This window comes from Dendrobium catenatum, unplaced genomic scaffold (genome assembly GCF_001605985.2).
Source record: "Dendrobium catenatum unplaced genomic scaffold, ASM160598v2 original_scaffold_171370, whole genome shotgun sequence".
In the NCBI taxonomy this organism is placed as follows: Eukaryota; Viridiplantae; Streptophyta; class Magnoliopsida; order Asparagales; family Orchidaceae; genus Dendrobium; species Dendrobium catenatum.
In genome coordinates, this window is record NW_021489792.1 from 211,917 (window position 1) to 225,434 (window position 13,518).

General features: G+C 33.5%; 1 protein-coding gene across 3 annotated transcripts; it reads right to left on the reverse strand.

The window, feature by feature from the left end:
- Positions 1-3,513: 3,513 nt before the first annotated feature.
- LOC110103743 lies at positions 3,514-9,198 on the reverse strand. 3 transcript variants are annotated; one of them, XM_020832559.2, is made up of 3 exons: positions 8,812-9,198; positions 7,085-7,169; positions 3,514-3,808 (listed from the first exon to the last, which is right to left on the reverse strand). In XM_020832559.2, exons 1-2 carry the CDS (start codon positions 9,132-9,134, stop codon positions 7,115-7,117), a joined length of 378 nt encoding a protein of 125 aa, XP_020688218.1. In that variant the 5' UTR covers positions 9,135-9,198; the 3' UTR covers positions 3,514-3,808; positions 7,085-7,114. The 3 variants fall into 3 exon arrangements, with proteins under 3 accessions (XP_020688218.1, XP_020688220.1, XP_020688219.1); XM_020832560.2 differs by lacking the exon at positions 3,514-3,808 and adding an exon at positions 6,742-6,977; XM_020832561.2 differs by lacking the exon at positions 7,085-7,169 and having other exon boundaries at positions 8,812-9,193.
- Positions 9,199-13,518: the final 4,320 nt, after the last annotated feature.

The following is a 13,518-nucleotide window of genomic DNA, read 5'->3' on the forward strand; positions in this document are numbered from 1 at the left end:
GACCTTTCAAGTGATGTGTTTTGTTAAAGCGCACGCCGCTATATTAGCTAGTTTCGCTCCACTTAGATGTTGTTCGTCGTATAGGGGCCAATAGTGATGTCATTCAAACCTTAAATTTTAAAACTCCATCCCAAGCTTGACACTGTGTTGATATAGTGTTACATGGCTTCATCAAGCATTGAACCCAATCCTAGGTTATTTACCTTGGCTGTCAAACCCTATATTGTCCATTGCAATGTCTTACATCTGATGATTACTCTAGGTGACTGTTAAGGGATGACCTCAATGCTTTTAAAGTAGGAGGTTTGTAAGCCAATTTTAAAACAATTGGATTTGATGACCTCAATGGACATTTAGAGTTTTGTTTGGCTGGCTTTCTAGAGAGTAAAGTAAGGTAGATACTTAGTTTTAATCAAACTAAAACAATTTTATTGGTTTAAAAAAGATAAGTTGGAAACCAAATTTTTAAATGGAAGATGAAAAGCTTTAGCTTGCCAATTTCATAAATCAATTGATTAGAATAATTAGGAAATAATTAAGCTAATTAGTCAATTTTTAATTATTGCATTCATGATTTAAACCAACAAACTATAAATCAATTAATTAGTAAGTTAAAAGTCAAAATAATTATTGATTAATTAAACATACCTATAATTAATAAAGTTATCTTATTAATTAGAAATGAATATACCAATTAGTTATGAATTAATGATTAATGTCTGAAAGGAAAGATATTTGTTCTGTAAGAGAGATTATGACTAAAATATCCTCAACAACAAGGATATGACTAATAATAAAAATATATATTTCCAATCTAGCACTGTTTATTTTAACAATTTTCAATCTAGCACATTTTTATGATGGCAATTCCTCTCAAGCAGGAGAGTAAGCATATCAATAAGTTCCAACTTGTTGCACAGATTGAAAAAAAAATGAATATATTGGAATAAGAAGAGCTTTTTCATTTAGATCACTTGTAAATTTTTCAAGATACATTATATTATTAACTTGTCTCATTTATTGCCCATTTTTTTGGGATATTTAAGTCAATTAAGACAAACTCACACATACATTATATTCGTAATTCAAATAAAAAATCTCTTAGTAGTTAGCCAAAGCTCCTAACTAATACACCAAGATGAGCAGCGTGCCACCAATTCTGTGATTGTGTTGATTGATGCACTGGCTGAGAAGAGATGCTATCAGAACTCGACCACTGGCGGAGCCAGAATATTTTATCTAAGAGGCACAAATTTCTAATTTTAAAAATACCCTCAAGCTTTTTTGTTAGAGCTTGAAATTGACATTATAATCTTAATTTTTTTATTTTAGTTATTAATTATAAGAAGATAAATTTTACAATAATGAAAAAAACTTATTTTCATTCACATCTAAATTAATTTCAACACAAAGTTATTTAAACTATATATTATAATAATCATCATATTTTAAGCTACTTGATTTAACTTTAAATATTATAATTCTCCTCTAAAGTAATTTGTTTGCTTTAATTACATAAATCTCCTATAAATTAGAATTTAGTTTTTTTTTTAATAAAAAAAATTAATGAAATTTTTAATTTAAAAAAATACTAATAATGTGAAGATGGAGAGAGAAAAGTAACATAATAAAAAGAAATTTAATTTAGTCTAATAAAAGTCATTAAAAAAATTAATAGTAAATTTTACAATTAGAGAGAAATAAAGTGAAAAATAAATAAATAATATTTAAAATAGTGTCACCCCTCATGGAGAGAGAGAGAGAGAGAGAGAGAGAGAGAGAGAGAGAGAGAGAGAGAGAGAGAGGAAAGAGGGTGAGCTTGGTGTACCGGCTAAAGAAAAGTGAAAATAAAAAGTAGCTTGTGCATGTGAAAAATAGGGAAAAATGCAGATGATGCATAATCATTTCCGCATCGGAGTAGCAGCTGCGGATTTACCTTATGGCTGGATAGATAAATGTTTTGATTTATGTGATTATTTTTTAACAGAAGTTATTGAGTATCAAAAGCTCATTACGCGAAATCCTGGGTTGAAGGAGTGGGCATTATTGGTGGAGAGGAGAATAAATTGGGGTTTATCATGACCAATGTTACTAGCTTCTGAAATCCAATGGGATCTTCATAAAGTTGCCCCAAAAAAAAAAAAGCCCATGACTTGTATATTTTCTTCAACACAAGCTCAATTTGGCTTGTTGATTGACAGCTTAGGCTATCAACTAAGGTATATAATTTTTGTGTATGCGATGTGTGCATGAGTTTGTCTTAATTGACCTAAATGACAACAAAAATCTTCCTGGATACCCATATACGGAAACTTTATGAACTAACACTAATTTGTTGTCAAAATGAGAAGAACTAGTAGAATGCTTTGAAAAATTAGGAGAAATATCTGAAATAATTTCATTTCCTTTATCTTCAACACTGACAGGTATATCAGAAGAAACCACTAGTGGAATATGAATGAGTTATAAGCCCAGTGGACCAATCGACATAACTGAGCCTCTCACTAGAATGATCAATGTGATATGGATGATAAGAGAACTTGTGAAAAATATGCTTAGAAGTTAAGGCTATCTCAGTGACTACCTTTTGCTTTGGGTCAGGTTCCCCATCCTACACAGAATCTAAGACCTGTTCAATCTTCTCAATCAGCACATAAAAATGACTCAGTGGTAACCTGGATAACATGCTAGGAGTATAATGAAAGTCAAGAAAGTAAAATAAACTTCCTAGTTATCCGGGTTCTTTCTCCTCAACAGAGCAAGGCAAAACATAATACTAGTTGTCTGGAGTTCAAACTTGAGCACACATATTGCTGTCGTTGCTGCTGCTATTGAGCCTACATTAGTCTATTCCTTGTCTTTCTGGCTATTTTTAAGCCTACTTTAGGGGTAGAAAAGTCATCAAAAGTGCCTACTGTAAACCTCACAGGAGCAACCGATTAATCAACCTTCAATATTTGAAGACAAAAACTTAGCCCGACAAGTCAAAAACACATCCATTCCTATATCCATATGTCTATATATGCAGATACATAACATAAATGTTAAACATTCATACAACAACAACAACAACAACATCAAGCCTTTATCCCACTACGTGGGGTCGGTTACATGAATCCTTTTTCTCCATTGTGTCCTATTAAAAGTCAAATTCTCGTTTAAATCTAAAAAAGAAAGGTCATTCCTAATATTTTCTAACCAAGTCTTTTTAGGTCTACCCCTACCTTTCTTAACATAAGTCAAATCTAATACCTCTACTCTCCTAACCGGGTCATCGCAAGGCCGGTTATAATTTACATTCATGAAAATATAATTTACATTTTTTTCTCATACATAGAATGTAAATATATTTCGATCAAAATTTGAGCTTAAGTCAACTCAATTCATGCAAGCTCAATTTCAATTTGATTTGAAGCTCACCTGACTCAACTTATCAATTTTGATCCAACTCAAACATAGACCTATTTTTTAGACAAGCTTTTGATTTTTGAATCAATTTCACAGCCCTAAAAATGATTCGTTAATATCTCACTGTGTATTATAAAATATAAAGGCTCATTTTACATAACTGGGGATCTCAAATAAAGGCCAAGTTCACTACTAATGAGTTTAGTTCCAGAACAAAATTTTACTAAGGAGCTGTATTAAACCTAGGATAACTTCAAATAAATTATATTAAAAAAAAAAAACATCAGCTAAGCTATTAAAAGTACCTTTCATAGAAATCAACAGACACACTAATGAAACATAAGAGAGGCTTTATATTCCGATTTCATTTTCCCATTACAGCTGCAATCTTCATAGACCCCTGCGTCAGGACAATAAAAGAAAGAAAAATAAAAATCATAAAATTGAATAATAACATTATACAAATCTAAGACCTGAAGATACAAAAACATATATTTGATAGTATGGGATATTCATTCCTACATAATATGAAAGAAAGGGATGCATAACTAAGATGAAATCATTAACACAATAATAGCACAACAAATTTATAGTGAAAATGCATCAAGGCATTGTAACTCTGAAAATACATGTACTGATTTTTTTATTTAAGTGCCTGTGGACATCAAGAAACCAAAAAAAGAGCCCAACTCATTAAAATCAAAGAAAAAAGAAGGAATGAGCCCCCTACAAAATAGGGTTCTGTACAATCTAGTGGCATAACAGAACATTGGCACTAATCAGTAACCAAAAGTCAAAAAATTGGTCCCAAATCCAGAAATGTTAAAGTTTGATGTGAGGTTAATAGTTATATGAAGCATAAGCTAAAGTTTATGAAATAAATCCAAAATTAATACCTCACAACCTAATATAATTGTCGTAAAATAGGCAACTATTGATTAATGTGATCATCATAGGTGATGCAGTATAGCATAACATGATTGAGAGCGAGCAGGAAAATGTTGGACATGACATCACCGACAAATGACATGCAACACATGTAATGAAAAATATGTAAGGATTTACTGAGTGTAAAATTAATTTGAAAATTGTTATATTTTATTGAAAATTTAAATAAGATTATACGAGAATTTATGGATATAGAAACTAGAAATAAAATAAATATGGTTGCAAGAGACTAAATGAAAACACAAGAATCTTGTAGACAAGGGAGAATATCATAAACTATTGTTTGTTGGGAAGGATAAAATAAAATTGGGATGAGGATGATGGTGGATAAAGAGTAAAAAGATAAATTTCTTGAGGTGAATAGGATTATAGATAGGGTGATTTTTATTATGTTGATTAATTGTAAGGATATTAGCAAAATATTTAGAACTTATCGTCCGCAAATTGGACTAAAAGGAAGTTACCAATTTTAAAACAATAGGATAACAACTGTAACATTTATGATGCAAGAAAATTATTTTAAATGCCTTGAATGGACATTTAGAACTTATTTGGCTGACTAGTTAGATAAACAAAACGAGGCCAAATACTTAGTTTTTAGCATATTAAAGCCATTTTAAAGGCCTAAAAAACGATAGGATGACACTTAAATTTTTTAAAGGGAAGAAAAAGCTTTAGCTTGCTGAGGAATTGATTTGATTAATAGTGAAAAAAATAAAAATCATTTCATAAATCAATTGATTAGAATAATTAACAATTAATTAGGATAATTAGTCATTGTTTAACAATTTCATTCACGAATACTTACAAACTATAGATCAATTAATTAAAAAGTTAACTTTCAAATTAATTATTGATTAATTAATGTATAAGCTAATTAACTAGGAAAACTGAGAAATAACTATTATTAATGAGAAATGAAAATACCAAGTGGTTATTAATTAATGAGAAATGTTGGAAAGGGAAAGATATTTGTTATGTATTATTGGCATGATAATGGTGTCTAAATATAGCCAAACAGGAAGAATATAAGAGATAACAAAGAGAAGAAAATCCTCAATTATAAGGATATAATACACAAATAGCACTTTTCTATGATAGCAAATTCCAATCTAGCACGTTTATATGATGCCAATTCCCCTCAAGTTGGAGAACATATCTGAAAAAGTTTTCACTTACTACAAAGATTGAAAAAAATTAAAAGACCCTAAAGCTTTGGTAAATATATCATCTGTAGTTCATTAGAGATGTATGAAATGATAATCTTCTTTGATAGGATTGCGTCTTTGGTGAAATGGCAATTCACTTCAATATGTTTGATTTTTTTTAATAAAAGCTAAGATTGCTTGCAATGTAGACTATTGTTTAATTATCACAATTAAAGATCATAAGTTGTGTAATAAGGAAAACTAAATTCTTCTACTAGAATTTTAATTCACATCATTTCACAAGTAGAATGAGCCAAGACTTGATATTCATCTTAAAAAGTAAATCTTGTTACAATGGTCCAGTTCTTACCTTTTCAAGACACTAGATTCCCTCCAACAAAAACACTATCTTGAAGTTGACTTTAGTTCTTCAATAAATTTAACGTGGACAGCATTAAAAGAAAAAAAACTTTAATCCGTTAATGATTATGTTTCTAATAGACAAATACATTTTCCTAGCAATTTATATATTATATTAAAATTCTAAGGATAACATTCTAGCGATTCTTCATTGAGTTTTACATTGCTGGCCAACTACACCAACGAAAAGGATATATCAGACAGTTCAGCTTACTAACCAATTGTCTAAAACAAGAAGCAAATTCAAAGCTTTCATCACTCTCAGATGGTTGTACAATTTCAATGGTCGGGTCAGCAAGCTTGCAGCTAAGAAGACTGGTTTCTTTAAGAAAATTTGTAGCATATTTTCTTCAAGAGAAAAGCCTCCATTGATATATGCAAACTCGATGCTTAGAAAACCCTTCCTTGGGACTCCCTAGATCTTTATAGACAAATGTCTTCTAAAAATACCATTTTATATTTAATGTATTGCCTAAAATATTACTCCTAGTAAGTAAAAAATAATCAACATACATAACAACAATCTTTGGGCTTAAGGAGGAGAGCTGACTAATGATAGAATATAAGTAGAACTACTTGATAATACAATACCAACAAAAAACTTACAAAATTTCACAAAGTAAAAGGGCTTTGTTTCACTTCACATATAGATTTGAAATTTTGCATATTTTATTCCCCCCGAGCAACATGCTATGGAGTTCCATATTAACTTCAATAAGAATTCGATAAATAAAAGTATTACTAAGATTCACTTGAAGCATATGCTGAACTTGATTAACAATGATAAAGAGAAGGAAAATGAAATTAAGTCAAGTAATTAGGGAAAAAGTCTTAAAGTAACCAACACTATGGATTTAAGTATATCCTTTCACCACCAAGTAACTAATGTGGTGATCAATGGAGCCGTTTAGATAGAAAATAACTATGAGGTCCCATCAACATAAAATGGGTTTAAACATAGAGGGAGTGCAACCAGTTCCATGATCAAGAAGAACACTGATTCTCGTCCATGAAACGCTTCCAATTAAGGATAAGAAGAGCCTCTAGGATGTCCTAAAATAAAAATAGCAGACAAGACAAGGAAAAGCAATGAAAAGAAGGGGAGAAATGATCAGAAGATATAAAAGAGTGAGCTAGACGATCAGTGAGTATGTGTTTACCTTTATGAAGGGTAATAGGATGATGTAGAACTAAGGCTCAGTAGAAGTCAGGTACTCAACCATATTAAACGAGATGGAGAAGGTGCTTCAAAAAAAGACAGTCAAGAATTGTGAGTAAAAACATGTAAGATAAATGCATGCATTAGGGATAAAGGAGGTAGAGGTACAAAAAGAGGGTATTATTATTGAAGATAAAGTAGGAGTGAAACAGTGAGATACTCATGAAAGGTAACAACAAAATATACATAAAACTTTCCTATAAAAGGATCGTAACACCGATAATCTTTTTTTGGTACAATAATTATAGAGAAATATGTATCGAATGGCTCAAGAAGAGTTTAACACGACCTAGGGTAAAGAATTAATAAAACACACATAGTCAAAGATATAATGGGTTGGGTAAAAAAGAGATTTATGGGAATAAATAATATATAATGGAGTAGTATAGCTCAGACTAATAATGACACATGATTATATAATTAATAGCAAGAATGACATCCTCCAAAAATTAGTAAGAAACATACATGTGAAACATCAAGGTGCAAGCAACATTAAGAACATGAAGATTTTTATATTCATCTACTCCATTTAATTGATAGGCTATGAACAATATCACTTTCAGCATAAAACGAACAAAAAAAAAAGATTATATATATAAATTCAAAAGCATTATCAGTGTGAAGACTTTTAATTTAAATAGAAAATTATTTTTTATTTTTTAATAGAATGGTTTGAATACATAGAGGACTTCAAATTTTAAACATGTAAACTCAAGTAACTATGTATGGTATAGTCTTCGATGAAAGAGAAAAAATATCAAAAGACTAAATGGGTGGACATGGGACTTCCTTAAGGAACAAAAATCCTTTGTATTCTAGAAATCAATAAACCACATAATCCAACATATAAAATGTCAATAAGAAGAAAGGATAACCTAGTGCTCACTATATTGGTCTACTGCTCATTATATTGGTTCCCTGCAAATAAAACATCATTCTCCAAGGTTTTCACTATGAGCATAGGGAAATTAATCTTTTATTGAAATGTTTTTTGGCCAATACCATCAGAAATTGCATGCAATATCATTTATTTGTCTCTGTTCTCTTCAAACAACCCAACCAAACCAAAACATTACTAATTGATAGTTGAATATTTATGATAATGAACTAGACAAAATATATTGCTTTTCAGAAGGGCATTCCGTTCTACATCTAATAGAAAGTAAAACATAATCTTTCTATTGATCACTAATAACGACAATTCAGCTGCAACAATTTGATCTTAAGTATAACATTGACAAAATTTTCTCATGCAAAGCTGTATCTTATCATAACAGGGGATGCTACCAAAAATAGCACTCTAATTATCAACGCAGCCTCGAATCACTAGTCATGATAGGCAATTTTTCCAAAACTAACCTCTTGATACAAAAATTACCATGAGTTACCATATTCATCTTCTTTAAAGAAAATTTTTAAAATGTGCACAACAAAATCTCACAAACTCCACAAAAGCGGATCTTTTAATGAATCCATTCTCTTTTCAAGTTCATGCACATATCAAAGGAACCCAAGAAATCAAAACCCATGAGCCATAGCTTGATACAATTTCAGAGGATTTCTTCTTGCTACAATAAAATAGGCTTCTATATATGAGTAAATAGAAAGAATCAAATTATTAAAACAAGAACTTATTAAATATTCTGGGGATTGCACTTGGATGCATACCTGATCTTCTTGACTAGGATGGAGCGGAGTTTGCGGGAAAGTTCCTCGGAACGGATCCGGAGCTCGAGGTTCTTGCGAGCAAGAACGCGCTTCTCCGAGTTCTTTACGTGATGGTCAGTATGGCGCTTGATAAGCCTCTCCATTCCGCTAGACTTCATCTTCCTCTCCAAAACATTCAGCGCTTGCTCCAAATTATCATTAAATACCTTAACCCTAATCCCGCGAATCCACTGCATCTGGTGTCCATGAACCTCCAGCGGCGCCAGTGCCGTCCTCTGGAAGAAAGAGAGTGAGTACGTTAGAGACCTTGAAAGGTGATTCATTGCTGCGCCGTGGAAGGGCAGGAGAAGCAGCTTTAATGTTGATAAGTGGGTTGGACACACCGGTATATTCAATTGAATTTTAATTTTTATTTCTATCTTGTCAGCCAAATTGGCCCAATCTTTTTTTTGGGGGGTGGGGAATAGAGGGCAAATACCCATATTTCATTAAAACAAAGAACTAGTTACATGTGATATAAAATCTGTAAAGTAAAGAAGCTCTCAAGTGGAAGAAAATAAACAAAACTAGCAAAATTACAGGTAAAAGCAAATAACAAGAATTTGGTGGGAGCGACCAAAAATCGGGCTCAGAATATTGCCAACGGATCGACGACACCCCCTGGTTGCAGAATAAGAGTCATTTGTAGATCGTCAAAGGCACTTGGCTCGAAAAAATACAACCCCTGTCGTCCAAGGGGGCAGAAAAGCAATACTAACATCATCGCCCGCAAAAACCACCAAACAGACAGCAGTGAAGAAAAATCAGCAGGGGATCTCAAAACAGTTCTTAAGCTCATTGAGATTCTTCCAGTTTTTGAATTTGTCTATAATAGCGTGACGAATGCTCGCAACAATCACAGGTGGGCTTTTCCATATATGTTCAAATCTTCTAGAGTTCTTCTCCCTCCATAAAAAGCAAATAGTGCAGCAAATCACCAAAAAAACAGAATTGTTTTTCCCAGTTACAGAAAAGTTGTGAGCTCCCAAAGTAGTCAAAGATTTGCATCAGATTAGGCCTCAGAAGAAAAACACCCAGCGACGGAAGCAGAGGAAATATGACAGTAAAAGTATAATCACAACCAAAAAACAAATGAGAATGACACTCATTGCCAACAGCACAAAAATAGCATCCAGAAAAAACGTCTATCCCCCTCAACCGAAGGAGGTCAGTAGTTTTAAGTTTGCCCATAACCGCCATCCAAGCGTACAAAGAATACTGCAAAGAGTATTTTTTATGCCAAATGAAAATGTGCCAATTTACCTCATCCAAATGCTTGAAATAACTGGAATAAAAAGTAGGAAAGATGGGAATTGAGAGCCATCCTAGGCCACAGCCGGTTGCTCAGCAACAATAATGCTAGAGATTTCAAGAAGTAGTAAATTAGGGGTCGAAGAAGGCAGAACCCAACCGTTGCTATCCGTGTAACAATTCACACAAAACTTCCAAAACTTAAAGGATGGGAGAATGTCATTTAGAGATTTTCCATTGTACCAGTGATCCCATTCCATAGATAAATTGCAGTTAAGAGAGAAAGCAAAAGAAAAATTGGTTTTAACCAAAAGGGCAGTAGCATGAATCTTCTTCCAGAATTTAGAAGCCTTAGTATTGAGGGGTTTCCAAGGGGAGAAATATCTGTTTTTAAACCAAGACATGGCCAAATTATTCCTAGTAAAAAACCTCCACATGAAGGAACAAAAACTGGCATGACACAGAGCATCCAAAGAGGGAATACCAAGTCCTCCCAAACGAGTAGGTAAAGCAGTTTTGCCCCATGCAATTAAATGAATTTTCTTGTCTGTAATATTACCATGATATAGGAATCTAGAACAAAGCCTGGAAATAGTTTTGGTGGCAAGATTTGGGTATTATAGCCCCCCTTATCCAATAAGCAAGAGTATTAGCAATAGTGAACCTAATAAATTGGATCCTACCTGTAAAAGAAAGAAATTTTACTTTCCAACCATCAAGTAGAGTAAAAATTTTAGTCAATACTGGTTGGAAGTGAGAAAAATTGAGACGGCAGGCAACAATGGGAATGCCTAGATAATTGAGAGAAGAGCTCGTGTTAGGAATGCCAAGAGCATCACCAATAATATTCTGAACAGAGACATCCTAAGAGAAAATAATTGAGCTCTTGGAGTAGTTGATAGAGAGACCTGAGGCATTAGAGAATTTCGAAATAGCATTGTCCAGGGTAGAAGCATTAGAAGGAGTGGCTTTGCCAAAAACTAAAACGTCATCAGCATATAGAAGATAAGAAACCGTGAAGTCTTTAATATGTGAGCCAATAAGGGGGGGGGTGTTCATATTCTCCAAGGTACAAGAAAAACCATCCATGACAATGCAAAATAGCAGTGGAGATAAAGGGCATCCCTGCCTAAGCCCAGATGAGGAGCCAAAATAACCATTCAAATATCCATTAATGCAAATGGAGAGAAGAACACATTGGAGATACATCCTTTTACCAATTTAATGAACTTATTAGGGAAACCTTTCTGATTAAGCCTTTGATAGAGAAAATCATGAGAAAAAAAATCAAAGGCCTTAAAAATATCCAGCTTTGTACAAAAAGAGTTTTTAAAACCTTTTAGGATTTCAGAAGCTAGAAGAATATTATCCGTGGAGCATCGGTCCTTGATAAAACCCATTTGACTTTCATGGATAATAAAGGGAAGCACAACCTTTAACCTATTAGCCACCAGCTTAACCATAATTTTATATAAAACATTGCACAGTGAAATAGACCTGTAGTCAGAAACTATAGAGACATGGGTCCCTTTTGGAATCAAAGCCAAGGTAGTAGCCTTAACACTCCTTGGTAAGTAACCACTGGAATAAAAATCCATCACAGCTCTACAAATGTGGGGCCCCGTTAAATGCCAAGTTCTCTTATAAAAGGCAAACGAAATACCATCAAGACCAGGGGAGGAGGAGTCACTCCCATCAAACACCACATTTTTGATCTCATCATAAGAAAAGGGAAGAACAAAGGAATTAACCGTATCCGGAGGAATGCTATTTCCACCATTAATATAGAAAAAAGAGGCATTGCTGGGTTTAGGGGAATTAAAAAGTTTTTTGAAGTGTTGTATAAAAGAGGCAGCTATATCATGATGAGAAGAATAAGAACCGTCAGCATTCGAGATTTCATACAAATTGTTGTGATTCTTTCTAGCACGGATTTTGGCATATAAAAAACCCAGATCATCTTCACCATGCGACAACCATTTGGCTTTAGCACGTTGGGAAACCCAAGAGGCCCAAGAAGCTTGAAGGCTAGCAAGCTTACAGTTAATCTCTTTCAGAGAGTTATTCAAGGTGGGATGAAGGGGTGAGGTTTGAATGTTCTCCAAGAAAATATGCAGATTGTTCTTAAGCTTCAAGATGTTGTTGGAAAGAAAATTGGAAGAAGAACAAATTCTCTTTTTTAAAGTACCCTTGAGAATCTTCAAGCAATGGTGAAGGTGACAAGTGAGGCTCTTATGAGAAGGTTGAGAGAAAGATGTAAGAACATCTTCCCAAAAACCATCCATAAAAGTCCAATAATTCTTAAATAAGAACCAGTTATGAAGGCAATTCGGGGTAGAGATGGAGGTGATGAGGGGAGAATGATCAGAGCAAATGGGGACAGTGACTTTTGTAATAGGCTTGGGGTAAGTGGTCAAGGAATTTAGAGTTAACTAAAACCCTATCCAACTTGATATGAATAGGATGGTCATTGCGCTGGTTGTGCCAAGTATAAAATAGACCAACATAAGCCAGATCATGTAGTCCACAGTCGAAAATTAAACCATTTAGCTCAGAAAGCCTGCTAGCCAAAACAGGAGAACCGCCAGCCTTCTCATCATGAAATCTGAAATAATTTAGGTCCCCCATAACCATCCAAGGAAGAGGAGAGGTGGGGATAAGTGTTAAGAGAGTTGCTATTTGCATGTTTTACATTCTTGCAACTTGTATAGTTTTGATGATTTCAAATATTATTGTTCTATGTATAGTTATCTCCTAACAATTTTTTTTGGAAGAGTTGTTTTTGCTCTTGTGTGTACTAACATTTCAGGAAAATCAAACTTTGGACTACAAAGACTTCAAATAAAATTCAGCATGAGATACTTTGTGTATTTAAAACTTGTATTTTTCTTTGAATTAAGTTTGAAAGGGAGTGATTGTAATTGAGTGAATACACACAAACTTAAGGAGATCTTAAGAAATTTGTATTGATCGTACGGTACGAACATAGTTCATACGGGATGATCAAGTCAGTTATCTCCTCGTAAGAGCAATGGAACAAGCAGGAGTCGGAGAAAATTTTTCTAAGTCCTGATCGTCCAGGACAAAGTGAATTTGTCCCAGGATGAAATGTTCTCTAGAAAATTTTCGTTCAAGAAGGAAGTGTATTCATTCCAGAACGAGTTGCTCTCTAGAGTACTATCATTTAGGACGAAGAGTATTTGTCCTGGGAGGATTTGCTCTCTGGAAAAACTTCGTCCGGATGAACCCATAATTCGTCCCAGGACGAAGTGAACCGACTCTGAAATTTTAGTGATGTTCTGCAGTTTTTGGGAACCGACCTATGGAATAACCGTTCATACCGGATGAACCAAGTTGTACGGGATGATGTGTGTGTACGAAGTCATTTTGTACCCATATACATTAGGTTCGTTTCCA

Coding starts and splice junctions, on each gene's coding strand:
- LOC110103743 (XM_020832559.2), bottom strand. CDS start 9,134: ATGAATCACCTTTCAAGGTCTCTAACGTACTCACTCTCTTTCTTCCAG. Junction 7,170..8,811: donor ATCCTAGTCAAGAAGATCAG/GTATGCATCCAA, acceptor CTTTTTTTGAAG/CACCTTCTCCATCTCGTTTA.